Source organism: Perissodus microlepis, chromosome 4 (genome assembly GCF_051167445.1).
Source record: "Perissodus microlepis isolate ML-2025 ecotype Zambia chromosome 4, ASM5116744v1, whole genome shotgun sequence".
NCBI lineage: Eukaryota > Metazoa > Chordata > Actinopteri > Cichliformes > Cichlidae > Perissodus > Perissodus microlepis.
This window is the reverse complement of record NC_140464.1, coordinates 22,114,188-22,141,800: the sequence shown is the minus strand read 5'-3', so window position 1 is coordinate 22,141,800 and position 27,613 is coordinate 22,114,188. Positions and strand designations below refer to the sequence as shown.

The window sequence follows — 27,613 nt, the reverse complement described above, 5'->3', positions numbered from 1 at the left end:
TAAACAGAGAGCTTGAAACACTAAAATGGAAATCCCACAATGCATCTGTTAATTTAAAATTTACAAGAAAGGTTTTATACTTAATTTAATGTCGGACAATCCTCCACAGGCTCTCAGAATGCATTGTTGTTTGTAGAAGTTTACTGTATTTTTAAAAATACAGCATAAAATAATAATAATATCATGTAGTTCTTACAGTAATTTGTAACAGTGCTCTTTAATAACCTTATCCCAGATTGGGTTTCCTTTCTTTGTTTACATAAAGTTTGGCCAAAGATTTGGGAAAAGTATGGCAACATAAGCTGTCCCACACGGGTATTGTGTACTCTGTTTTTGCCATTATTAATCCCACTAACCTACTGCAAAAGCCCTTTGAGGTCAAACATAAATGTGTATTTGATTAACCTGTTCTATTTTGAACCAACAACACTGGTCCAAGTAGCCTCCATAGTTTTGTCCCCGCTCTCACGCTATCCTCCTATAATTTTATTCCATTATCCTGTTTTATTCCTGTGTAACAACATTAAAGTGAGCTCTGGCATAAATGGCCTATCCCGCTCGTCCGTAGCGTGGGCACGTTCTGGCTCCTGCACGTTCTCCACCGAGCGCCCGCGCGCCGTTTGGGAGCGCGCAGGACCCGTCCCTACAGCAGCGAGCAGCAGCGCATCCATCCTGCCGTGGAGCCGGGAGCGTGGAGCCGCGAGGAGCGCACACACAGAGCGACAGAAGATGGACGGAGTGGGATCGTTCGGAGCGGGCCGGTCCGGGTCCACTATCGACCCGATTACCTTCGCCAAGCAGCCGCAGACCATCCTCAGAGTGCTGTCCTGGGTGAGAGCGGGTTTTCACGGTGCTGCCGTGTGTGTGTGCGGGGGGTGGGGGGTCCTCTCTGTTGTCGTTGCTGCGCGAAACCAGTGACGTGTTTTCCCTGTAAATACAGGCTCGAGAAATCCACCAAAAGCTGATAAGGATGCGGTGTAAATGGAGACATGAAATCAATGTTAATGCTGGGGGTGATTTACAGAAATGTGCTGTACAGGGTGTAACCAGGGCCTGGTGCTTATCTGACACCGTGACCAGTGATTTCACTACAGATGTGTGTGTTTGTGAGGCGTAAACGACCTCTCCTCACCTATTCTCTTTCCCTTTTTTTTACATCCCACCTGCCAGTGTTTAACAAACACTGAGCAGCAGACCGGATTGTGCTGAAAATAAGAGAGGCACATCCATATTCACTCATCAGCGTTCACGTTTCTGGGCAATTGTGCTACTTATTTACGGTCCCGTTCACCTACCACTTCTTATTTATCATTTCACCTGTCGTTTACACTGTTAAGTCACAATTTTCAGCTCATGATTTTGCTGATTTACCCCTACACTGCCGTCGCCGTTCGTCATCCCACCTGTGATTGGTCCGCGATCGTCGTTACGCACGGAGGGCCACGAGAAGCTTCGTGCCCTGACGTTTCGTGTAGGCTAAACGCATCACCTCTGGGTGACACGGAGAAGGTCTTCCTCAGTGGTGCCAGGACCTCAGAAGGAAGCCAGTGGATCGTATGCAATTAATGTCATCATCATCACGTGATTTTAAAGAATTTGACTGGATGCAGAGGTTGCCACGTCGCGTTAAGATACGCGCTGTGATGTACTTATGCAGAAAAAGCTGCCTCACTTTATAGCTGTGGCCACTCAAGATGGAGCCTTTTAAACTCTGCTTGATATACGTTAAGGTAGCCCTGTGCTTCCAGCCCCATGTGGTACTTTCCACCACTGCAGTGGCAGTTTACAGAAGACAGTATACCAGGAATCTATTTCAGGAGGAGGGGGAAATGAATTCTTGTCTGTAGTGGGAATCCACAGTAAACAGGCAATTAGGTTAATGCCTTTTCCTCTCATTTGTTTGACAGAAAAAAAGCTATTTGTCAGTTAGAAATCTCACAGCAGACCGCAGGGATTTTTTTAATTAAGGAAGAAGCGAATCAAAGTTTAGAGCAGGCAGGTAAAAGGAGAAGCCAACCCTTAAAAAGACATATTGTTTTTAAGCAGCTTTTATTTTTTTATCACAACGATTCGCTAAAAGCACCCGAGTGTACGTCTACTCAGATTAAATTAAACACATGTGATTAGTTTAAAATGTGGACCTGACATTATTCCTTTGTGTGTCCCCTCCACCTCTGTCATATGACCCACAAGCCCCCCCCCCCCCCAGTAGGAGTGCATTTTTTCTATGTGAGTGCGTGTGTCAGTCACATGGCCCTACTCTGCCATCCAGTGTTAGTCAGCTGATCAACAGAGGGAAGAAGAAAGGATGAAAATGAACTTGAGAAATTTAAGTTGGAGTTTATGGTAGTAGGTTTACGTGCAGTTACACACACACTGCCTCGGGACTGTGTGATTCTTTAGGGGAAGCGAAGCATCCACCTCTTCAGTCGGTCAGAGAGAAAGAGGGGAAATTAGGTTAATGCCTTTTGGTTTGAGTATGCTCAGAGAGATGCTTTTGAGTAGTGTAGCCACAATCTCGCTTCCAGTGAGTCTGCAAGCAGTGTTTGTTTGCTGGAAAGACAGAAAACTGAAACAGTATCGCTTTAAATGGTAATCTGTTTTTGTTGTTTTCTTTAATCTATCTCTTCCTTCCTGTCGCTCACTTTGTTCTGACTCTGACTCCACCCTCTACTTTCCCTTCGAACAACAGATATTTTCCTTGGTGGTCTTCGCCTCCATCGTGAACGAGGGTTATGTCAACATGGGCAGCGAGCGACTCCACTGCATCTTCAATAAGAACACAGACGCGTGCAACTACGGCGTGTTCGTGGGCCTGGTTGGCCTGCTGGCATGCTCCTTCTTCTTCCTGCTTGACTACAAGTTCTCCTCCATCAGCTCTGTTAAAGACAGGAAGAAGGCTGTAATGCTTGAGATCGGCTTCTCAGGTGAGGATGCGGATATGTGATGGGAGGTCTTGTTTGCAGACACAAGCAAACAGGGAAGGCACAGAGCATTTTTTGCTGGCTGTCCTGGTGTGTCTGAGTTATGGCAGCTACAGGAAGTGATTCATTTTTAAAAGGTCTTGCTGTGAGAAGAAATGAAGGAATAAAACAAAATACATCATCACTAGTGCATAATGTCGAACCGCGTAATGGGACTGTGCACTGGACGTTTTTGGAAAATGTACTTTTGATCTAAAGGGCACTTCATTGGGTCCACCTTTCCATCTTTTCTGCCAATCGCATGGCAGCAACTTAGAGCATTTATGCATGTAGACATGGTCAAGATGACCTGCTGAACTTTAAGCCTAGCATTAAAATGGGTAAGTGACTTTAAATGTGGCATTGGTATTGATGTCAGGTATCTACTGGGAGTTTCCCGCACAATCATCTCTCGGGTTTATAGAGAATGGTAAAAAAAAAGAAAAAAAAAGGAGGAAATATCCAGTAAACAGCAGTTCTCTGGGGAAAAAATGCATTGTTGATGTCAGAGGTCAGAGGAGAATGACAAGACTGTTTTAAGGTATGTGTAAGAGCATCTCTTAATGCACACCACATCAAACCTTGAAGCAGATGGGCTACAGCAGCAGAAGACCACACTAGGTGCCGTTTCTGTCAGCTAAGAACAGGGAACGGAGGCAACAGTTTTCACGGGGTCACCAAAATTTGACAAGGAGATTGGAAAAACATTGCCTAGTTTCATGACCCCAACATGAAAGCATGGCACTCTCCTGCTTTGTGTCAATTGTGGTGTAATGGTGTGGGGGATATTTTCTTGGTACTCTTTGGGCCCCTTAGTACTAATTGAGCATTGTAAATGCCACAGCCTACTTGAATATTGGTGTTGATCATGTCCATAACTTTATGACCACAGCACACTGTTGAATCTGTGCCAGGTAGAGTTAGGGCAGTTCTGAAGAACAAATGGGGTCCAACATAGTACCAGCAAAGTGTACCTAAATAAGTTGGTTGATGAGTGTATAAAACCAATTATATACATGACTAGCATTGATTTCCTTGCTCAAACCAGAGCTGCACTTTGACAAATCACAGGCTAACCACTGAATGCCTAAAGGGTCTGAAACTGAAGTGAGTGAACGAAGCCTGGAATCATGATTCAAAAGGCCGGAGTTCCCCAAAAATAACAAAAATGCTACAGATACCAGCTTGCTTCTTTATTTCAAATAACATTCAAAGGAATGAAACCTGTCACCTGAATTTAAGTTTTAAATAGTATTAAGGAGCATTTTATGTTTCTAAAAGGGAACAAAGAAGTGCTTCTAGTCCAAAAATTGGAGAAATCAACACCTACAGGTGCTCTTTCATCTATGTGGAACGCTAACATTGAATAAACTATTAATTGCTCTGCTGGTTTCTGACAGGTTTCTGGACCTTTCTATACTTTGTAAGTTTCTGCTTCCTCGCCAATCAGTGGTCTCGGACCAGAGCTGAAGAGCTGCCACTCAACCAAGGAGCAGATGCCGCTCGGGCAGCAATCGCCTTCTCTTTCTTCTCCATAATCACCTGGGTAAGCCCCTCCAACCACCTAATAGCAAAACCACCTTTAACCCCAAGAGCTGAGGCTGGAAATCTTTCTATCTGAGTTGATTCCATGTCTAAAGTTAATTATGAAACTCCAGCATCAACTGGCCTTATGAGGCATTGATGTACGTATTTATTGTGACTTTGGATGTCTGCGAGACTTTCAAAAAGTTTTTTTTTTTTTTTATTGTAATAGCTGTACATCAGTCCTAAATGCTACCTCTGACATTGCCTTTATAAAATATAAATACAAACTAATTAGAAGTTACAAAACTGTAATAACTGCCTGGCTCACAGTATACCAAAACCTGCTAAAGCACTTCTCGATTAGCGCATACTGCAGTGTAGCTAGTTTAAGTCTAACTATAGAAATGTTATTTGTTTTAAGGCTTTTCTTTTGGACTCTCTCTTGGCTTCTTCTTGAAGTTTTATTGGTTGCCATGATGGGCTGTTTTGTTAGCTGTAAACTCAGTTCACTATTTTCCCTTCTTCTTTCTGACATTTTGTTGGCACAGACAAGCTAGCTAGCTTGTATAACTAGCTAGCTAGCTTACCTATAAATTAGCTGGCTTTATTTCTACTAAATTCTATAAAATAAATGATAAAATTCTTCTTTTTAAAACCTTTGTTGCTAAAGTGTAGTTATAATGTGCTTTTATGATTAGGAATACCTCACACTGAGTCTCAGACTCACTTTTCCCTCTCTGTGGCCCTTTTCCGGTCCTCCAGGCTGGTCTAACAGTGCGTGCGGTCCAGAAGTATCTGCTCGGCACAGACATGACACTGTTCACCACCGAGCACATGGACGGTGGCGCACCCACCCAGCCATACCCCTCCAACTCTCCGGGAGGCGGCGGCACCACCATCGAGACCACGGAGACCTACCAGAGCCCACCATTCACCGAAAACAACGCAGCACCCACATACCAGGTTCCCATTTACTAGAAAGGATAGACCTGGTGATGGTGGTGGAAGAAGAAGAAGACGACAGGGGAGAGGGATGCAGATAAGAGGAAACTGCTTTCTGTGATGTTACACGTGCAGTTGTTTATGTTGATCCGGGCTGAGTTTTCAGTAAGCGTTGAATTAGCGGCCTCTGATTCCTCATTTCTTCCTCTTGGTACCTTTTCCTTCCCGAACATTCCAGTTTTATTGTCACTTTTGTACGCCTCTCTGTGGAGCAAGGCCACAGCACAGGTACGAGAGCTGATAAATCAAAAAGAAAAACAAGTGGAGGAAATGCAGAGCAGGAGGCCACTTTTGCCGACTTCAAACGCATTTTGACAAAAATAAGTAAGAAAAAAAAGTGATCAACAAGTCAGTGACTCCACCACAACAAAGCAGTATTAGATCCCTAAAAATAGTGCAGGAGGCACTCGCATCCAGAGAGCACCCTTGTCTTATTCTTTTCATTTATTCCAAATCCCCTTTCATGCCAAACACTGCAGGGAATCGTTTTTCTTTTTCTTTTTTTTGGTTGTTTTTGTTTTTCTTTTTTAGCTAGAGTCTGGTCTTTCCTCGTATGTTCCCTGCTGCAGTTAGAAACCATCATCTGCATTAAATCTGCATGTTTCCAAACTTAGAGATCAACTAAGTGCCATACTGTACTGTGTGTTTCAGACAGTGACTTAATTTAGTAGTTTTCCACATGCTGTAAAGAAAAGAAAAACAAAAACAAAACAAAAAAAACACAACGGCAATGTTTTTGTGACGAAGTGCAATATTTCACATTCTTATGTAAGTAGGTAGATGCAGTACTGTAGGTAAACTAGTTTAGGTCAATTTCAGGTGCTGTCTCAAATCACATGCAATTCTTTGGATTGTGCTGATAAGTCTCGACGATCTGACCACCCTGGTGACGTTTTGCAGGAAATGGAAGTTGTATCAGATGATCAAAGCGCTACAGAGAGAGAGATAAAGAGGGAATTTCTCTTCCATGGAAGCTGAGCTATTATATATATAATTAGAGAAGTTCAAATTGTGCTATATCATCCTTTCAGACATGTTTTAGTCTATTGCACATTTTAAAGCAAACGACACTCACGGTGCAAAATATAAATGGTACAGTGTCACCCTGACTGAGCCGGTGTGATTTTGGGGTCAGCCTGATTACACTTCAAATTCAGTGTGGAAACCTTCATCCTTATTGAATCACCATTCAGTCTGGTATATTTCTGTGCCTGGCATGAATGGATTATTAAATGGACCTAATGGGCTCCTGCGCTGGAAGTGATTATTAATCCTGGAAAGTCAGTTACATGACTATTAAAAACACACACACACACAAACTGATCAGGAGTTCGGGGGGGAGGGTGGGTGCTTTTACAGGCTGTGCCCAGGGGGCCTTTGTCTCACAATCAATCCACGGTGCCAGGGAATGTATTCAGTGTGTTATTTGAGACAGCGCCCTGTGCTGACTGCTGTGTGTACAAAAATCAGGAGAGTGGGAGATATTCTGGGTAAATTATGTAGGTCCGTTTATGTTTACGTTTTAGAAGCTGCCAAACTGCCCTGTGTTCTTATTGCTGTCTTCTGATTACCACGTTACTACTACGTTACTACTATGTTGTTAATAGGATCTTCTGGAGGGGGGGGGGCAAAAGAAAGAATATAGTTGGGGGGTGTTACACATCGCTCGCTGGCTAATTCATTGATCCTGCAATCCTGCCATATTAAGGAGAGAGCGGCGGGTTGGGGTGTAATAATTAGTTGCCATGACGACAGGGTTGTGTGGATGTTGGTCACCAGGGGCCCTGATGTAGATAGTACCCATGCCAACCATGTCGGTGTGTAGCGGTGTCTGTGCTGTGCTTCGCGTGCACGCTCTCATCAGTGAATCTGTGGTGTCGTGTGGTGTGTGTGCGACCGTGCGAGTGTGTCCACGTGCACCATCGTCGTGCACGAGGGACGTGTAAGTCTGCACGCTTGTGTCCAAAGCCGTGAGTGTGTGCAGTCAGTTGGGTTCTGTGCTGCATCGAAGTTTGCTTTTTCTTTAACGTGCATTTATCAGAGAGGGGGAATCACGAGCGTGCTACGATATTTAATCGTTTTGCCTCAGTAAAAACACTATTTAACCTCAGTGTCACTGATAAGGTATACGTAATGCAAAGCAAATTAACTGGGCCAAATCTAAAATAATTCTAGTTAAAGTGACACACATGACCAGTCGAAAGCCTTGCTTGCTGTTCTAATGGATCCAGTGTAAATGGTTATCTCTGCTGCGGCAGGACAACTGAAGCAATCGTCATATTAAGGAAAGAAAATTGTTTGTTATATATCGAATGCTGTGTCACTCCGACTCTGATAGGATGTTTTAGAAAGACTGGCAGCATCGGTGAAGCTGACAGGATCATTTTATACGTTTGTAACCGCCAATGTATCCATACTTTAAATTAACTTTCTGATTCCTCAATTGTAGTTTTGCACAAGTGTGTACACACATTTAAAAAAAAAAACTTAAAGTATCATTAAAAATCCAGATCCAGCCCTTGATTTCATGGACTGGAGCTACAGGAAGCCAACAGACTGAAAATGTTAACTACTGTAGATATGTAGTTATAGAAAAAAACTCTTATTCTGCAATCATAGAATTTCTGTGTGTCCTCAGTTCCAGCACTCAAATGAATAACACTGATCTACCTGTGATCTTTAAAAAAAAACCCAGTTTTACTCACCTCGCCGTCTGTCAGCGAGTGTTAAGTTAAGCATGTCTTTAAAACCGTGGGATAATCCAACAGTCCTGTCTTTCAGAGTTTTATTTTGGGACAGGGTGCAACGCCACTGGCTGCTGGACTACAGCTAGAATAGGGGACAGGAGTTAAGTCTATTTGTAAGAGTTAAAGGACTACACTTTGTGTTTTAGCCCACCAGCTGCAAATTGTGCACAGATCCCCTACTTTTCACACGGGCTGGTCTTAGTTTATTTGAAAATGCTTTGAATATGTTCTCACAGACTCCAGCTTGGTTTACGTGTTGTTTGTTTTTTCAGATTTAACTGTTAAGGACGCCGGCTTACCATAAACCACAACCTGCTAATAAATAAAAACTTTGAAAGAATATTTAATCATAAATATAGGGGTTTTTTTTATACTATTTTTGACACCATTTTTCTAGAGGAGACATTTGACATAGTTGAAAGCAGCTTCGTTGCTGGTGGAGTCTGCCATTGCCATTCTGAGAAATCGGATTTAAGCAGCTATGGATAAAGTTTAAGTTCAGTTTATGGCATGAGTTTTGAAAATAGTCGTTATGTGTTAGAAAGCACCGATGTAGTCCTTTAAGTCTTCAGTGTTGCCGGGATGGTATTGAACAGATAACTGTGGTTGGGTGAGAGGTGCTGCTGGGGTGTTACTGGGTACATTGGGTTGCTGTCAGGTCAGGTTGTATTGATGTTCTCAGTGCTTCAGTCTCTTCTTCAGTCACTGTGGTAGATAATAATAATAATAATACAAGCATTCTCTGTGTTTTGTGCTCTGGCCCATGTACACCACCGTGGTATTGGTTTGATTGTAAAATTCAGTATGTTATTGAAGTAAATGAAATTATTGTGTGATGCTGTTCAGGGTCTGATGTGTCCACTACTACAGAAAATTTAAAAAACAACAACAAATAAATAAATTTATGTCAATAATGCATATTTATAACTAGAAAGCACTCTCTGTTGGAAATACTTTGTCCGATCACTCTTAAAGGGGCTAAAATCAGTCGTTCATGCCATTAATCTGTTAGACCGAGGTCGTAAAGAAGGCATGTCATATAGTACAATACGCTGCATGGATACATCAACCAAGAATTCAAGTGAACATTGATTTTATGGCGTGTTACCCCTTAAACGTTTCTTCTGAGTTGCTTCTTCCTTTCCTGAAGGTGTTTGACCTCTTCAGTGTAAAAACGCGTGTACAGAGATGTGTATCACTGTCTATTACCTGAATGTCTCTGGACTGCAGTCTGACCATCACTCCAATAAAAAAAGAAACCATGTTCTGGACTGGCTGTTTGTGTCCCTGGGTTTCGTGGGTGAGGACCTGTGACTTTGTGAATGGGTGAATGACTGAATGTAGTGTAAAGCGCTTTGGACTCCTTAGGGACTAAGTAAAGCGCTATACAAATACAGGCCATTTACCATTTACTTTATTTTATTTTCCACATACACACTATTTCCCTGGGCTTTCCAAAGCTTTAGAGAATGGAAGCTGTGCCAACCCCTACACTTCTTCAATAAGAAAGCTCTAATTGTGCACCAGATAATTTAACTTTAGAGGGAAATCATTCACAGGTGGATACAAGTACCAAAATTGGTACAAAACCTGTTTTATTATTGCTTTTCAGATATCCAGAGGTGTGGACTTGAGTCTTGGACTTGGACTGAGTCAGACTCAAGTCATTAATTTTATGACTTTAGACTTGACTTGAAAAAATGTTCTAAGACTTGTGACTTGACTTGGACTTTTACACCAATGACCTGGGACTTGAATTGGACTTGAACCGGTTTACTTGAAAAAACTTGATATTTCACCCCAAATATAAAATTTAACACGCATATTACATAGAAAGTGTGCACCATTAATTCAATTCATTCATTCATTTATTCAAACCACACTCCGTACGTATGTGTGCGTGAGCTGTAGCACAGCCAATCAAATTAACCAGATTTTTTTTAAAAAGAAAAAAAAAAACACTCAAAAATGTTGTTTTTTTTCAGGTACATAAACTATGAAGTAGTCAACAAAAAACAGAAATGCAATATGCAAAACATGCAAGAAGAGAATCACAGACAGAGATGGAACAACTTCCAACTTTGTCCGACAGTTGAAGTTGCATAAAGAACGGTAGGTGGTGCTTCTACGATGAGATAGCTGACTTCATCTAACTAGCAAATGTTGCCCAGGTTCCGCTGGTGATACAGTTTTTGTTAATGTGTATGATATTTTTGTCATGCGATTTTAAAGCCGGCCCTACAAGCGCATCCAAGAATAACATGCAGCTTGTCTCAGAACTGTCGGTGAAAATTATTCTTGGAGCTAAGTTTAATTGAGCTGCATTTTATAGAGGTGCAATTTCACAATTTGTGTATATTTTCTAAGTTCACTATTTCGTCATGTGTTGAGAAAAACAGAGATTTAAAAATCACATGGTCTAATATTTACATTTAGCATATAACTGCAACATTCTTTTTTCGTTTTTTTTTTTAAAGACTCGAAAAGGACTTGAAACTCAAAGTTTCAGACTTGTGACTTTACTCGGACTTTTACACCAGTGACTTGAGACTCGACTCTGACTTGCCTGACATTACTTGAGACTTGACTTGTGACTTCAGGATAAAGAATTGAGACTTACTAAACAATGACTTGGTCCCACCTCTGCTGATATCCATTTTCACTATAGTTAGACTTGCACTGCACTTGCTTTTTATGTGATCTTGGTGTCAAATCAAACATGAAGACGTTTTTTGCTTGTGCTTAAATAATGTGCCATCATGTGTGTGGGGTGTAGTTACCCAACTGTTACTCATGGCCCACAAAGATCTTACAGTGGTTCAGTGCGTGCTGTCTACTATTCAGATGGTCAGCGGTTCATTCCCCAGCTCTATCATCCATATACTGAAGTGTCCTTGGGCAAAATACAGCAAGCTAAATGTTGGAACCACGATAGCACTACGATTCATAAAACTAAGGGTTAAAAGGTCATTCGTGAGCCTGCACAGCACTGTGTCAGCAGACCACTGGAGCAATATAATGAAAAATGGTAAAAAAAAATGTATGAAAAATGGTTTAAAAAACAAATAAACTGCTATCAAGTCAAACATGGAGAACTTTGCAGTGTCAACAGAAACTGTTTTTGGCAGCAGGTCAAAAATAGAGCAGTCTACTCTGTGAAAACTAGTCTGCCACTTTAAAACACACATTCAGACACAGACGCACTGCTGACAACAGTACAAGCATGACAAAGAGATGAGTAGATAATCCATTACCTGTAAATTTGTGTCAGTGCTTGATTTTACTTGAGTACGCAGACCGAGTGTTGGTGGAAACAACGGTGCCTTCAGCTGAATTTGTTCATCATAACCAAATGTGTAGTCAGAAGTGGAGATCTCAATTGTTACCATCTTGTTTCTCCCATGTTTAAAAAGACAATTTGAACAAAACTGTTGAGAAATATACAACAAGACTCATTGTTCAGTTCTTTAATTTCCTTTTGAAACCTTGTGCAACATCATGGCCACATTTGTACCAGTCCATAAACAAAATTATGAAATCTACTGGTGAGTTGTGCAAACGGAATAAAAGAGAATGGGGTTTATTGAAAGAAAAACAAAAAGCATTCAACTGATGAATCCATAATTTGTTCCAATTTCTGAAGCAGCTCACTTTCTGACACACCGTCCTGAATGAGGAGTCCATTCACTGACACTGTTGACAGGCCTGCATAGAGCAATGAACAATTAAAAGCAATTAGACAGCTATAAATATAAAGCTAAATATTCAAACTGAACCTCTTATTTAACCAAGCAGCACAGCTGGAGACTCATGCAGACTTTATCAACTTGCCAGAGCAAGGTAAAAAAGAAGGAAAAAAAGAAAATCAATATAATATCAGCATTAGGGAGCGTTGCATTCTTCAAGTAAAGCCCTGGCTCGTCTCTCCGCTTTCATTAAATAAATTTAGAGTTCTGATTAGACGTTGCTGGTGCCAGTGCCAGCTGGGGACGTCCTCAAACGATGAGAGCTGAAAGAAGATTTAAGATGTGGCGACCCTGTGCATCTTGAATTGTAAACCAATCACATAAACCTATCAATATTAATCCCCATCAAAGTGGAAACACCATGAACCATCTTCTTTTGCTACACTAGGCCTCCGACTCCTCCCAGAGGAAATGAGCTGCTGCTTTCCCACACCGGCTGCTGCGTGGCTGTGTCAGAACCACAGAACTGAATTCGCCTCGCAATGGCAAACGGACCAGAGGAAGGCTGAGAAAGGGGGGCTAGCTGATGATGCGGCTAATCGACTGCAAAGAGGGGAACTCCTCGCTCTCCGTGATGTGCAGGGTCTTGTGGGAATTGAAGTCTTTGGGGGCCAGCACCTGTTTGCAAGTGGGGCACACCCGGCAGTCCAGCTCAGCTGCCATGTTAACCGCTGTAGCAGGCGTCTGCCAGGCGTTCTTCTTGTTTTTCTTTCCTCCTCCAGCCCCAGACTGCTTCTCCAGTGCCTTACAGTCTCCGTGCGCAGTCAGGAGCTCCTGCTGCTTGCCCGTGTCTGGTAAGAGCACAAGCAGCTCATTGAAGATGCGGTTAAAGCCATCCCCAAGCAGGTCCTTACAGCTGCGGTGGTACTGGGCTGCTGATATCACACCCTGGAAAGACAGAGAGGACATATGAGCAAAGTAAACAAACAGGAAATGCCAAATGTGAGGAGCAGGTTCTTTCAGTGGGCTTCTTCCCGTTTGTCATTCATGTTAAATAAAGAAAGGCTAAACATTTTTCACTCAACACACGGAAGCATCATTATTATTATTATTATTATTATTATTATTATTATTATTATTATTATTATTATTAATAATAATTAATATAATGCAGAAATCAGCTGCAGTTTTGTTTTACTGATCGACTACACAGTCCTACAACCAGGGGAGTGGCACTTTACATCCACATCTGTCCAAACTAGAGCAAAATATAGAGGTGAAGGCTTTAATGTAATCCAATCAAAGGTATTTAAATTTATTATGTTTGGCCAATAAAGCTGATTCAGAGAAAAAATAAAGTTGCAGCCATAAAAATCAGGTAGTACATGCACATACGTATTCACATTTTTAGCTGGCAGCACATTTTTTTGTAAATATGGAAAATCATGACATCATTATAATGAATTCTCTTGATCTACGCTATGGTAATCACGCACACTACCCTCCTGACTCTGAGTAACGGTGCTGAATAATGGTTGTGTTTATGCGCAACATTACGATGATGTACGTTAACCTTTGACCTTCATAATCACTTTATCCTCATTTGAGGATGATAAAGCGGTGACAGTTATTATTTATTATGTCATAATTGGTGTATAAGGCCAAATACAACTAAATTCTAACTTACTCATTTAAGTCAAAGTGAACTAGAATTAAAAAATTAAAAAAATAAAATAAAAGTCTGTCCCTGAGATACTACTTTTCACAACACTTGGAGGGATGCACAACCTTAACACAGAGCTGTAACCACTTCAGGGGCATTTAAAGGGGACGGGGAACAAAAAACAAAAACCAAAAAAACCCCCAGACAAAATATCCATACCAACAGAGTATTTAGCTCTTATGTAGTGAGTACCTGTCTGAACTGGGCAGAGTAGTTTTTGAACTGGTTGAATTTTGATTCGTCATCGTTGAGGTACTTCCTAATGGACTGGATCAGCTCCAGGTTCCTCTCGCGGAAGTCCTCTGGCACCAGGTAACCATTGCTCGGCACTTTGGGAGGCCTGGGAACAGACAAAAAACACTAAGTACCGACAAGGCCAACCAAAAACCTTTGTGTCAAGCAGTGATCATGTAATGTAGAAAAACGAGATAGGCTCACAGGTTGACCACTGGGGGTGTAGACTCCACCACATTGCTGTTGAGGGGGATCCCTGTGAACCCTGGGGGAGGTTTAGGGGCTGACATACCCAGGCCAGGTGGAGGCAGGGGCATGGTGGAGGATGGGGCTGGAGCTGAGGCTTTCATTGGGAAAGAGGTCTTAAAGCCTGAAAAACAAAGAGAACATGAACTTTGAATGATGCAGTATCAACTCTGAAAAACAGTTCTCAGGGTTTTAACTATAAAACCAACACCGCAGTGTTTAAACAAAATGCTTATTTGTGAGGCATTTATACGGTTTTACAATAGTATAACATCATTACATTATTAATTTCATGAAAACCGAAAATTAAGTCAAATCAAAGCTCAGAGCTCAAAGCTCGGGGTTTAAATATTCACCTAAGAACATTTTAAAGAGCATGTTCACAGCCGGGTATAAAAAAGTTTTAACAAGTTTCCCTCTTTAAAACAGCTGTGTGGTGGGTGACTTTGTTGTTGTTGTTGTTTTTTAAATTTAGGGATATGGGTGCTTTGTAGTAACATCTGGCTAAAAAACAAACAAACAAAACAAACAAACAAACAAACCAAAACAAAGCATTAGATTAGCCAAACTATTCACTAAATGAGGAGTCAAACTCTATGGGGCTCTTCTTTTATATGAAGTCTATGGAAAACCTTAGCTGTCTACCTTTTTCCCACTGCTTGCCGGACCACTCTCATATCAATCAAATATCATATTGCCTAATAATGAACAATTCCTGGTTTCCAATCAACCACACAATCAAAGAACAGAAATGACTTTCCATAATTCTTATTGACTCTGTTTATTGTAAGAGCTAAGTTGGAGAGTTTCCAAATGATTCCCAGGAAGTCTCCCCCCCCCTGCTTCTTTGTGATGGCAGCTATCAGTCATTAAAGCAGCTGTACATTCAGTTTTAAATGTATTAGTTGTTTGTAGTTTGAGGTCCTGTAAAAAAGACCTGTATGGTGTATATATTGGATGGAAAGAAGCAACAGTACGTGTAAATTGATGATAAATGAATACTGTGGATTGTTATTCCGTACCTGGTGGTGGATTTTTGGTCATGAGGGCAGGGAACTCCTCCTCTTGTTCATCGGCAGGCTCCGTATTGGGATGATTTGTTACCGGAGTGTCATCTTTGCTAGTGGGTGGCGATTGCTCAGCGTAGCCGTTAGCCAGCCCACTTGTAAGTGCCGCTGTCACAGGACCGGAAAGCGGTTTGTTCCACGTTTTCTCAGGAACATTTTCCTTTTGTGCCGTTGTTTCCACTGAGACTGGATTTACAGTTGTTCTCAGGTCTGATGTTGTAGTTGCAGATGTAGGGGGAGCAGTTGGGTTCTTCTGTTTTTTCTTCTTGTTGGCTTTTGGGGTCGGGAGATCGGTGCTGGGGGTTGGATTTGAAGCGCTCGAGGTCACAGCTGGGTTTGAGGATTTGCTGCTGCCTGCTTTAACAGTTAGCAGAGAGGAAATATCCAACATGGTGGGCACTGAGCGGAACTCCTGCTGCGTCATTCCTCCACTTTCATCGTCGGAATGAAGGGGAGAGTAATTTGACAACGCTTTCCCGTTCTCACCCACTTTCTTTTTCCTCCGTGAAGACGACGAGGATGAGGAGGACAGGAGCTGAGGGCCAGAGGATACAGAGGAGAGGGGTGGGGGAGGTCTGGAGGAAGGAGGAGGATGAGTGTTGGGTTTAGCTGCAGATGTGTGGTTGGACCAAGCAGAGGTGGTACCAGCTGCAGGTTTGGGGGCCTGGACTCTGGAGACGAGAGCAGGGAAATCCTCTTCTTGAAAAGAGGACGTCTTCTTAGGCTGCGCAGAGTAAGCTGGAGTCATGGGGGTTGTGAGCGTGGCAGTTGACAGGCTGGGGAAGTCGTCCTCCTTTAAAGCTACGTGGGATGGTGCAGTCACTGCAGGAGCTGGCTTTACACTGCAGGGACAAACAAAAAACAGCACAAATGACAGATTTGTGTCACACTATGCTCACACATACACTGAATGATGAGAACTTAACGTTGTACTCTGATGAAGCTTACACAGGTGCAGCAGCTGTGGCTCCCAAAGCTGGGAAGTCATCTTCTACATCTCGCGGGTTCTGGCTCTTCATTGTTTTTACTGTTAAAGAGGCAGAAATAAATACACTAAAACTAGCAGACAAATACGCCTGACATCTAGCAACCATAACCATTATGTATGTTTTTTCAGTTTACTTTTTACCTGGAGGTTTGCTCGCTTGTTTGGCATGTCCGCTCGGGTGTCTGAGCTCTTCCGGTTCTGGTCTCTCGGCCCTCTCCTCTCTGCAGTGTTTGGGAGCGCTCCTCTCCTGCACTGCTGCTCTCTCTTCTTGTCTTTGCATTGCAATGGATGCCCTCAAAGCAGCTTCCACCTGCCTGTCTTCCTCATTTCTGTGCAGACAAGCAGACAAAACGGTAAAAGGCAAGAAACTACTCCCACTCTAACAGCTGCTGAAGTTTTTTAAAGTAATATACAGATACACAAGCACGCAAACACAGTAACAGCACAATGTGAGACACCCAGGTGCAACAATGCTGTGCAGTCATTCTTCAAATGTTTTCCATGTCTGCCTCTCAATACAAATGGATGCTCTGCAGTCCAGTACTCATGCATATAACTGCACCCATCCATCTTTTTATATCCTGCAAAATTTCCATGTCACAGACAAAGACGAATATACCCTTTAACAACAGCCATCTCTTCCAATTCTGACAGCTCCACCATTAATGCTCCCTTCCAGTTAACTCAGAGCTGGTCATTTATACTCACCTCGAGTACCTCCAGCTTTTCTGTCCCCCGTGAGGCCTTCCCCTTCCTCCTCGGTTGTGACGCACCTCCTTGTAGTCCTCGCCTGTCACCATACCTGTAAGAACGCATGTGTTCTGATCATCTCAAATGCCAAACAGAAATCCTGGTGGTATGGCAATACAAAAACACCACCGTCTCGACCGACCGACCTTCATTTCGCCTCTGCTGTCTTGGGGCGTAGTTAAACTGCAGGTCGATGTGGCGGTTCTGTCGAGCCTCTGCTCGGTTCTTGCTGTGTGCTGCAGCCTTGTGAGCCTTGTAGTCAATCTCGGAGCGAAACGCGTGAGTGAACTGTTCTGTGGCGCAGCGACCTTCCTCGCACAGATAGTGACTCTCTCTGAAGTGCTCACTCAGATACTGGTAATCACTGTTGGTAGCACGGTTAAAAACAAAAGTCTGGTTTAATATTCTTCTACATTAGGTAACAAAAACAAAGGAGGGTTTGTGTGGTGGGTGAAAGGGTCACACACACCTGTAGTACTCCTGAGAGCCGTCTGCGTCACAGAAGTGGCAAAAGTAGTGATCCCTACGCAGGTGTTTGAGCAGCTCATCGTTATCAAGGTAACGGTCATCGCAGAACTTGCAGAGCGGGTGGCCTCTGTGACTGGTGTCATCTGGGTCTCCATGCGCTCTGTGACGTGCCAGCTCCTTACGATTATACCACTTCCGTTCATGGGAAAAGATCTGCAGGGAAAGAGTGACTTTTAAAGTAAATAATTATTCAGGAGATCAGCAAACAAAGCTCTTTATCGGGATATCGACATTTGTCTTCTTTATATCTGGCTTCCTTCAACCAGCCCTTATTTGCCTGAAAATGTAAGTCTGTCCAACTCAGCATTTTTATATGCAACAGCAGGTTTAAAAAAAACAAACAAAAAAAACAACAAATGCATAAAAAATAATTGCAAAATTTGTAAATCTGACTTAATGGTACAAGCAAAACCGTTCAAGTTAATGACCTGATGCACAGCACTGTCAGTTATCGACAGACAACTTGAACAACGCTATGGTTTCTCATTCGTTCGGTGTGAAAAGCAATACATCAAATAACAACCTTAAAAAGGGGGGTGAATTTAATATAATTCAACAACTGCATTGTGTAAGTGCTTTTGTTACCATTTAGTAGCAGATACTGCTGTCAAGGACAATGACTGGATGCCTTCAAACTGAAATAAAGAGTAACTAACTAAACATTCATATTTATATCTGAACACTGTTGGTGGTAGCTCCAGTAAATTAAAAAGAAAAAGACCAAAAAGAACCGTTTGTGCTACAAAGTTTCCATGTACATTTGTGCTACTACTGTAGTCATGTAATACTGAGAACCCGATCAGACACCCCTTTATTTACTCTTTAGGGATGATGATACCTTTAGATGCTTTGTGCAGAGCTTGCAGCAGAAAAGCTCATGCTGCTTCCTCATGTGCTGCTCGAGCTCCTCAAACCTGGAGAAAACCTTGGGCTCCGAGCAGCGGAGACACTCGGGCAACAGCAGATGCCTGACAGACACACATCGAGGAAAAGTTCAGTCGGAGTCAAGTAAAAATCAAAAGGGGCATTAAAGCCAGTTGGATACAGCAGGAAAAACCCAAAATTCAAGCCAAGTTTTTGTTTAGTTAAATGACAGATCAGATTGAGGATACTTCCTGCTAAAGCAAGTCATTTACACATTTGCAAATAAAAGCGCTCACTTTAGTCATCACACAAACTTAGACTCACTTTAAAAGCAATCAAAACAAGAACACAGCATGGAGTGTTCAAGAAGATAACACTAAAGGCTTTAAAAGCCAACTTTTAGTTATACCGGTTTATACACATGCTTGTATACATTTACAATATGACCATATACTGAGACAGCAAGAGCACCATCTCTAACCACACATAGCATTAGTTAATACCAGCATGGCTCTCTATATACATTTCCATTGTATTTTTCAAGCAAAAGTTCAGCTATATTAACTGTAATTCTCTTACTGCTATTTCTGGGTTTTGTAGTATAAATGAACTGAAATGCCAAAGAGCAACACAAGAACAAAGAATAGAGACATCTAGTACCTGTACTGGGCATAGATCTTCTCATCCACAAAATAGATATCATACTTTTTCTCACAGTGGAACTGCTGATAGGGCAGAGACTGAAAGGCCTCCAGTTTTTTCACAAACACCACCTGAAAACAACATGACAGTCAGATTAGTAATAACCTGTGGTAACTGGAGAAAGATGATTGTTTTAGAAATAGAAAGCATACCAGTGATGTCTCACAAACACCTACTGTAATATCACATGAAATGATGCACGAGCAAAACCACGTCAGTACAGAGGATGCATACTTGGTACGCTTCTAATCTAGGCAATTCAACACGGTTTGACATTACAACATCCAGCTGTTGGGAAAGTTTACGTCCACTCATCATGGCCACGAATGTCATGTTAATTTAGTGCTGAAAGGTTGAAATGCTCTCTGTAATCCTGGCTGGATATTTGACTACTATTCTTGACAAAATTGTTAGACTTCAATCAAATTGGTCAGTCTCAGAGTTGTTTTCTAAGCACAGTCAACAAATGCTCAGTGGGGCTGAAGTAGGGACTTTGGGAAGGCCATTCCAGAGGCTTATTGCTAACCTGCTTTATCTATTCTAAATCCAGTTTTCATGTGTGTTTGGGATCATTGTCCTACTGGAACTGTGGTGTCCACATTTAACCCTATCTTGTTTTATCAAAGTCATTAAAGATGTGTGCTATACAATCATTTTACCCTGGAGAAAGAACGAAGTCATTTATAGCCCCAAACGACCATGACATTCATTCCCATGAGTGGATGTAAACTTCTGATCACAGGTGTATTTAGCCTTTAAGGGAGTGTTATGAGGCCGGGGCCACCGTCCACCTGTTTTGACTCATTCCGTCATCTGCAATCAAGATTCGGAATTTATTCAGGGCTGACAGTAGGCAGACATCACAATGACCTCTAAAACTATATCAATTAAACATTTATCACAACCCAGTAGTAACAGGTAGCATACCAGCGCCGCTAAAGCTCACGCTAAATTGAGAGGTGACAGCTAACGTGTTCAATTAAAAATGTATTATAGAGTTTACTGTCACCCTGGCTAAATGAGGTATAGCTATAAACGTCGGATAGACAAGCACTCTGTCATCAGCTCAATTATAAAAGCCGGCTTCTAAACCAACTCTTTCTGACCAGTGTCAGTCTAACAGATAAGCTAACTTATGCACTTGCTAATATTCGCTAGTTAGCTTAGCTAAGTTAATGACAACGAGGAAAAAAGTGTTCTCCACAGTGGGTACGCACAATGAGTTGCCACCTCTTTTTTCCCCCGGTGACTATTTTAATTGATTCTGAACGCAGTTAGGATGCTAACACACAACTTGTGCCTATTTTTATAGAGTAAAAACTATGAGAACGCTACGGCCTAGCTAACGCCACAAGGCTCCATCCCCGGGTTAAAGTAGCAGAAGAACGCGCACCTTGTCGAGCTCCTCCCGGCAGACGGCGCAGTACTTCTGATCGCACAGCACCCTCATCTTGGTGGAGCAGCGGTAGCAAACGGGATGGTCGCATTTTCCCAAGGCGAAGATCTCGACCTCTTGGCAGCACAGAACACAGTTCTTCTCCGCGTCTTTTATCGTTGTTGAGTCCATCTTGGTGAAAAGGCACAAGTCAAGCTTAATAGTTATTTGGGAGCGCCACAGAGCTGAAGTGCTTACGTAATTATGAAAGTCTACTGCCGCGTCACGAAACTGTTACACCAGCGATCAACACACCACAGGGATGGACCGAGCGCACGCTGCAGCGGTGCTTTTACCCATCACACCTTGTGGGATCTGTGAGAGCCCCACGTGCGTACCTTGGTGGGAACCGGTAAATGTGCTGATAGGAGGTGTTGTACTTTGGAAAACATTCATTAAAGCTGCGGCTAAAAACAGCAGACTGAAGCAGACTGAAGCTACAATTCACGCGGGCCCACCTTGGAATGTATATATATATATATATGTATATACATACATACATACATACATATATATATATATATATATATATATATATATATATATATATATATATGTATGTATGGGAAGGAGGATCTTGAAGTTGATGCATAGGTGAACTGTATGGGATGCATATATATATATATATATATATATATATATACACACATACACACATGCATCAACTTCAAGATCCTCCTTCCCACTTTCACAGACCTTCATAACCTTGTTCCTTAGTATTTATCTGATATTCAATGTCTCTTGTCTATTCCACTTGTTCACCTGACTACCATGGGACTCAGAACCTTTAGTTGCCCTGCCCAAATACTTTGCAATGCACTTCCACCTGATACAGTTTCCTTTAAGGCCTTCAATGTCTGTAAAATGCCCTCATCTTAAAAACTATACCTGCCACCAGGTCATAATAAAACTGCTGCTTAAAATGTTGCTGAGGGCCATTCCAAACCAAGCCTGTCATCTGAATCAAACACATCCATGTTGAAAGTAGCTGTGTTAATAAAGCTTTGGTTTTTAACATGAGTTCTTGTGCTTACGTTTTGTAATCGCCTCTTAAAATCTTTGTATCCACACACTCATCTTTTTTATTCTGCTGCTGGTAAACAGGAAGTTATTCCTACAGTCAGGTCCACCAAGGATTTTCTATTTGTGTGTATTTAACTAAAGAGATGAGTCAATGCCGTAACCCAGATCTTGGTGCTCTCTTGTGTCTATGGACGACTTGGAGACAGAGAGACCCAGAGAGACAGAAGAACTTTTCTGATTTGGCTGTTTCCAAAAAACACCCAAAACTTTGCACTTCTCATCTTCCACATAATCAAACATGACCTCTTTACCTATAAATTCCCAAAGGACTCTTTAGTTTGTAATGTTTTATTGAATGGCTTACACAAGTTACAGTTTCACCTTTTTAAAAAAAGTGACTGGTGTCCAGGCAGGTGAAGCCCCCGTCACTCATACAGTCTGTCAGCAGTGATTTCCATTGCTCATCTGTCCTTTATTGTGGTCAAGTGTGCAGGATTGTTAAGTGTCTTTGTAAGCTAGCGCCTCTTGTAGTGGTTGTTGCTCAGTCCCATCACTCTGAAGGTGCAGCTTGCGATCTTCTCGTAGAGAAGGAACATGAGAGCAGCAGTCAGCACCGTCTGCAGCAGCTTCGCTTCAAGGCCTTTAAAAAGACCCAACATACCATACTTCCTACAGAAGAAAACCAGCATGAAAACATTAAAGAACAAGAGGTGAAAGAGCAAAATTATTAATATTCAGTAACTCAGATGATACATCACGAGGGCCCAGTGATGAATGCCCATACTCCATATAAAGCACCTTTCAAATACTCCCTAATTCATAAGGTTCGATCAAGGAATTAAACCAGGGATCATTTGCTTGTTATGCTGGATATAATTAATCTAATTGTTAAAATATAAATGCAGAGATTATCCAGTGTGTTTTCCTGATGAGTTCTCTAGAGTCTGACTGTACAGTTAGTTGTATATAATTATTACAGATGTGTATGGTAATGCATTTGCAATGGTTTCTGTTGTAAATAAAAAAAAAACAACGCAAAAAAACAAACAAACAGAGCAGTTTCTGTATGCATACATATTTTTAAAATACCAAATGGAGCTATTTCTTTCATCTTGTTCTTCATAGTAATTCTAACCCATGTTGCCTAGTATGCTCTGTTTAAATGCGGTCACCCAAAATCAAGCAGATTCTAATGTGGATGTAACAAAACCATATTTGGGGTTCCCATCCAGCCATTTTCCTCTCCTTATCCAATTCAATCACCACTTTTTCATAGAACGACAGCCAGACACAGGCAAAACCTCAGAGAACACGCTAGTCAGATGGCGGCGTCAAACCCAGGACCTTCTAACCCATACGTCATGGTGGCAATTTGCACTGCAAGTATGTTAATATGTGTGTGTAAACACTTACCTCACCCTGTTGACCAGCAGACACTTGATAGTTCTAAGACTGGACAGCAGCTTTGACTTCTCTGTTGATGTGTTGTTGTACTGTCCAAACTGTGGTGATTGAACAAAAAAGAAAAGCATCTCTGAGATTAATGTTTTCTTTGTTACAGGTTCATACATTCACAAATCTAGCTACTAAAAGATTATATGTGTCACTTTAAAAGTGAACAACACAATGCAGACATACCCTAAGAATGGACTGTATGGTCTGCAGTGGGTATGTCACAGTGGTGGCGATAGCTTTGGCGATGGCCCCGATCACAAAGACCTCCAGTGATGACAGCTTTGGGCAGAAAGAAGAACCTGAATCTTTTGTGTATCATCAGAGGAACAAACGTATCCCAAAGGTGAAAGTTTTGAGTTCAGATGACCTCAGTAACAGGTGAAGTGTAAAAGTTTTACTCTCTCTGCCTATCAGATTTTCCTTAGCTAATAAACATACCCACAAACGCTGCAGTAGTGTCCAAAAAAGTCTCAAAACGTGGTGTTCAAAAGATCAGGGAACACATGCAAAGCCACTGAACAAATCATGTGAACAGAATTACCAACCAGACAATGTCTGCATACTTCCCTTCCCTTTTCTTACTCACCTCCCTGGGAATGCCTCTCCTCAGCTGCCTCTTCAGGCCCTCATAAATCATGAATTGGATAGCGGGGTTCAGCACCAGCAGCAGGGACGGGAAGGTCCCGTTCCACAGCGCTGCGATGCCCTCGTCACGGATGATCTGCACAAATGCATCTGCAAAATCAAAACAATTTGGAAACAAACGCGCGAAAGAGAGAATTTGTAGTATGCACATGTGTAGAAGGTTTGCACAAATACTCATTAGAAGTAAAATGTAAGGTCATTTACCCAGAATCCCAGAGTAGTTGGTGGGACGGATGTCTTCATTGTGAAACTTAGAGCCCTGGAGCTTCAGTCTGGTATTGACGACCCACAAAGGGGTGGTGACAAGTACATTTACAACCCCTGGAGAGACAAAGAGGCAGATGAAATTGAATCTTTACTACCGGTTTCAGCATTTAGAAATGTAAATAATGTAAACTGGTTTTATACACTGTGCAGAATAGCCCTACTAAATAGGAGTTCACGCTAGTCATTCTTAGGACAAAGGTATGAGGGACTCATCTGAAATTAGATGGCAGTTCTTGCCAATGACCACCTCACCTGCTGCGATGCCTATGATCAAGTCAGTGCTTGGTGCTGACTGTTTTCCTTTCAGCCAACTAGCCTTGAGGCAGTGGAAGCAGTGGAAGTAGACAAAGTTGGAACAGCACAGGCTGCAGATGACAGGGAACCAACCTCTATAGGGTGCCAGTCTGAAGAAGGGGGCAGAGGTAAACACAGGAACACATCTTAGCAGCCTTCTACTGCTTGAAAGACTGTATTTTGATGTTTGAGGGGATGCGTGCAAATTTATTAAAATAGTTTTGGCTTGAAACACATTGAGATTTTCACTATTTATACTCACAATCCTTCCTCTTTCACAATTTCTGCCAGAATGGCTGGAGTTGATTTGGCTTTCCTGTTTTCATCCACTGAAACACAAACAGATGGGGATTTTCTTTCAGTAAAAACAAAACAAAACAAAAAAAACAAAACTTTTGGAAATGAGACTGTGATTTCTGCTCTCTTACCCTGGAGCCGTAGTCTGGCAGTATCAAGAGGGAAGAACACTGTCATTGCAGTCACACTTCCCTAAAGGGGCAACAGTAAGAAATCCATGGCATGCCATTTTTTTCACATATGGAACAAACCCTCGAATGAACCCCATATAAAAATCGAGCAAGTTACAGGTACATGTAAACGGTTTAAAATGCATACTAGGATCTAAAATAAGACGTTTTATATATGATTGTTATTCAGTATTCAATTCGGTGCGTTTAATAAGTTACACGTACATTAACATTTCGCCGAATAAAGAGGTTATTGTAAACACTTCCACATTTACAGCTACATTATCTACTATTTATTGTTTTTGGTAAAGTTGGGAGTGGAATTTGTTATTTTGAACTGAGCTCTGTTTGGATATCTTTAAAGCATATAAGTAGTGACGCTACAGCAACTCCCATTTGTGACTTAAAATTAAGCAGCGCATACTGAAACTAAGATCAACTTACCACTGCTCCTGAGACAGCATGAACCAAACTCTCATACGAGAAAACCTCGCTCATTGTCACCGCCAAATTGAGTCTGTTACATTCAATAATATTCAATATTGCCTCGACTGCCTAATAATTATTATTACAGCCTCCCCTTCTCTTGCTAGCTGTTCTTGTTTGCCTCTCTCTAATAAACAGCTCGCTTCCTCGTTTCAGACTCGCGCGATGGCTTTAGGGAAATGTAGTTCTCTTCACCCTACACGTTCCTTCTTCTTCTTCTTCAGTCAAGTTTAACGGCAGCTTGCATCCAAAACTGTTGCATTACTGCCATCTCCTGGCTGTTAACCTTCCGTCACTGCTGAATCCTCAGATCCTCTTGATGAGACCAGTACTTCTCAAAAAACGAAAAACCACCACTTTCCCTTCACCATGACTTAACTTATTAACCACTTGTTCAAATGTAAGTTCCCTTCCACCACTCATTTCACCCCACATCACCCTCCTGTGACTTACATACTTCCTACAACTAAGGAGTACATGCTCAACCGTCTCCATATCAGTGCACCCATCACACAACCCAGTCGGATGTTTCCCCATCCGAAAAAGAGTACCATTTAAAAAGCAGTGGCCCGTTCGTATTCGACTGATAACAACCTCCTCACGTCTCTGCAATCCGCTACTCCTCTTAGCTTCTATTGTGTTTTGCACCCTATATAAATGTCTCCCTTTTGTTTCATTATCCCATGCCATTTGCCATAAGTTCCGACTTTCTGCCCAAACTACACTTTTCCCTTCAGATTTTGACAATGGTAACTGTACATCTATGTCGACTCTTTTAACAGCTGCTTTGGCCAACCTATCTGCGCTTTCATTACCCAAGATACCCACATGAGCCGGAGTCCACATTATTACTACATGTTTATTTTGGTCAGACAGTCTATGATGAGCAAAAAGAATGTCATACAGAATTTGCTGATGGGTAGTTGTGTAACCCTGTTCAATACTTAATAATGCGGACAAGGAATCACTGCATATCAGTACTTTTGAGACCCTGCTGTCCTCCACCCATTCTAGAGCCAGCAGTATGGCAAACAATTCAACTGCATATACACCCAGACGGGTTGATGTTCTTTTCGCAATCTTGATATTCAACACCGGAATTACCACTGCTACACCAGTTGCTTCTGTCTTAGGATCTTTTGACCCATCTGTATACACCTGTAAAAAGTCACTGTATTTGCTGTCCAATCTGTTATAGAATTTTTGACAAATATCTGTGGTCACTTTCCGCTTTCCAGTGTCCGTTAAAGAGCTGTCCACGACAAGACACTTCAATGTCCATATGGGACGTAAAGGCCACAACACTGTCTGATTAAAGACTTTGTCAGACACTTTAAAAGTTCTTGCACTATCATCTCCAACCCACCCAAAACTATTTTTAAAAACCTTCCCTCTTTCCCAACAAGCCCCTAACACTTTCTTAACAGGATGGGTTTCGGCATGACCTTTCAAATTTATCCAATAATTAACCAACAGCCGTTGCCTTCTAATACACAGCGGCATTTCTCCCGATTCCACTTGTAGAGCACATATTGGCGTTGTTTTAACTGCCCCTAAGCAGAGTCTCAGTGCTCGAGCTTGAATTACATCCAGCTTCTTCAAGGAAGTCTTAGCCGCTGATCCATATACCACACACCCATAATCTAATCTTGATCGAATCAACGCGAGATAAATACTCTTAAGTGCAGCAAAATTAGCACCCCATGACAGTCCCGCTAAACACCTCAAAATATTAAGAACCTTTTTACTATTCCCCACAACGTGCTCTACGTGATGTTTCCAAGTCAATCTCTTGTCAAAAACCACACCCAAAAAACGAAAACAATCCACCCTTTCTAACTCTTTCCCATACAAGTACAACAGTTCATTACCCCCAATTTTCTTATTTGTGAAAAACATTACTTTAGTTTTCTCAACAGAAAATTTAAAACCCCAGTCTACACCCCACTTTTCCACTTTACCTATCCCCTCTTGAAGTTTCCGGACGAGATGGTCAACATTCTTCCCCCTCACCCATAATGCTTCATCGTCAGCAAAAAGTGATTTACCAAAACTACCAGACACATCTTTAAAAATATCATTGATCATAAGTGAGAAAACCGTTGGACTAACTACACTTCCCTGAGGAGTTCCATTTTCTATCACACACGGCTCAGAAACATGCGACCCTATTTTAACTTGAATTGTTCTGTCACATAAAAAGTCTAACACCCAATTAAACATACATCCCCCTATCCCAGCTGCATGCAGCTTAATCAGTAGACCGTCTCTCCAAAGCATATCATATGCCTTTTCTACATCAAAGAAGACAGCAACCACCCCTACACGTTCCTGTTTGAACTTCAGGATTTTCTTACAGAGATTGGATAAAACCAGGGGCGATTTTAGCCCATTTTTGGGGTTGCTTCAGCACCCCCGAAATGAATCAAAGCACCCCCAAATATTACTTACTTTTTTTTTGACAATATTTGCTGTTTGTGTGACACACTACTAAAAATATAAAAAAGCATGCAG

The 27,613-nt window shown here is 41.8% G+C and overlaps 3 protein-coding genes across 3 annotated transcripts; 1 reads left to right on the top strand and 2 right to left on the bottom strand.

The window, feature by feature from the left end:
• The first annotated feature begins 610 nt into the window (after positions 1 to 610).
• Positions 611 to 9,503, top strand: syngr3a (synaptogyrin 3a). The gene is made up of 4 exons (XM_084926474.1): positions 611 to 831; positions 2,693 to 2,927; positions 4,364 to 4,509; positions 5,253 to 9,503. Exons 1-4 carry the CDS (start codon positions 730 to 732, stop codon positions 5,466 to 5,468), a joined length of 699 nt encoding a protein of 232 aa, XP_084782600.1. The 5' UTR covers positions 611 to 729; the 3' UTR covers positions 5,469 to 9,503.
• Positions 9,504 to 11,691: 2,188 nt separating this feature from the next.
• znf598 (zinc finger protein 598) lies at positions 11,692 to 20,746 on the bottom strand. The gene is made up of 12 exons (XM_084926473.1): positions 20,421 to 20,746; positions 18,986 to 19,098; positions 18,300 to 18,429; positions 17,403 to 17,614; positions 17,080 to 17,297; positions 16,892 to 16,985; positions 16,325 to 16,512; positions 16,144 to 16,222; positions 15,151 to 16,037; positions 14,087 to 14,252; positions 13,841 to 13,988; positions 11,692 to 12,873 (listed from the first exon to the last, which is right to left on the bottom strand). Exons 1-12 carry the CDS (start codon positions 20,592 to 20,594, stop codon positions 12,505 to 12,507), a joined length of 2,778 nt encoding a protein of 925 aa, XP_084782599.1. The 5' UTR covers positions 20,595 to 20,746; the 3' UTR covers positions 11,692 to 12,504.
• A 1,071-nt stretch (positions 20,747 to 21,817) lies between these two features.
• slc25a17 (solute carrier family 25 member 17) lies at positions 21,818 to 25,281 on the bottom strand. The gene is made up of 9 exons (XM_084926471.1): positions 25,058 to 25,281; positions 24,575 to 24,635; positions 24,409 to 24,475; positions 24,105 to 24,256; positions 23,790 to 23,906; positions 23,527 to 23,675; positions 23,124 to 23,219; positions 22,899 to 22,987; positions 21,818 to 22,154 (listed from the first exon to the last, which is right to left on the bottom strand). The coding sequence occupies exons 1-9, from the start codon at positions 25,109 to 25,111 to the stop codon at positions 22,001 to 22,003; spliced, it is 939 nt and encodes a 312-aa protein (XP_084782597.1). The 5' UTR covers positions 25,112 to 25,281; the 3' UTR covers positions 21,818 to 22,000.
• Positions 25,282 to 27,613: the final 2,332 nt, after the last annotated feature.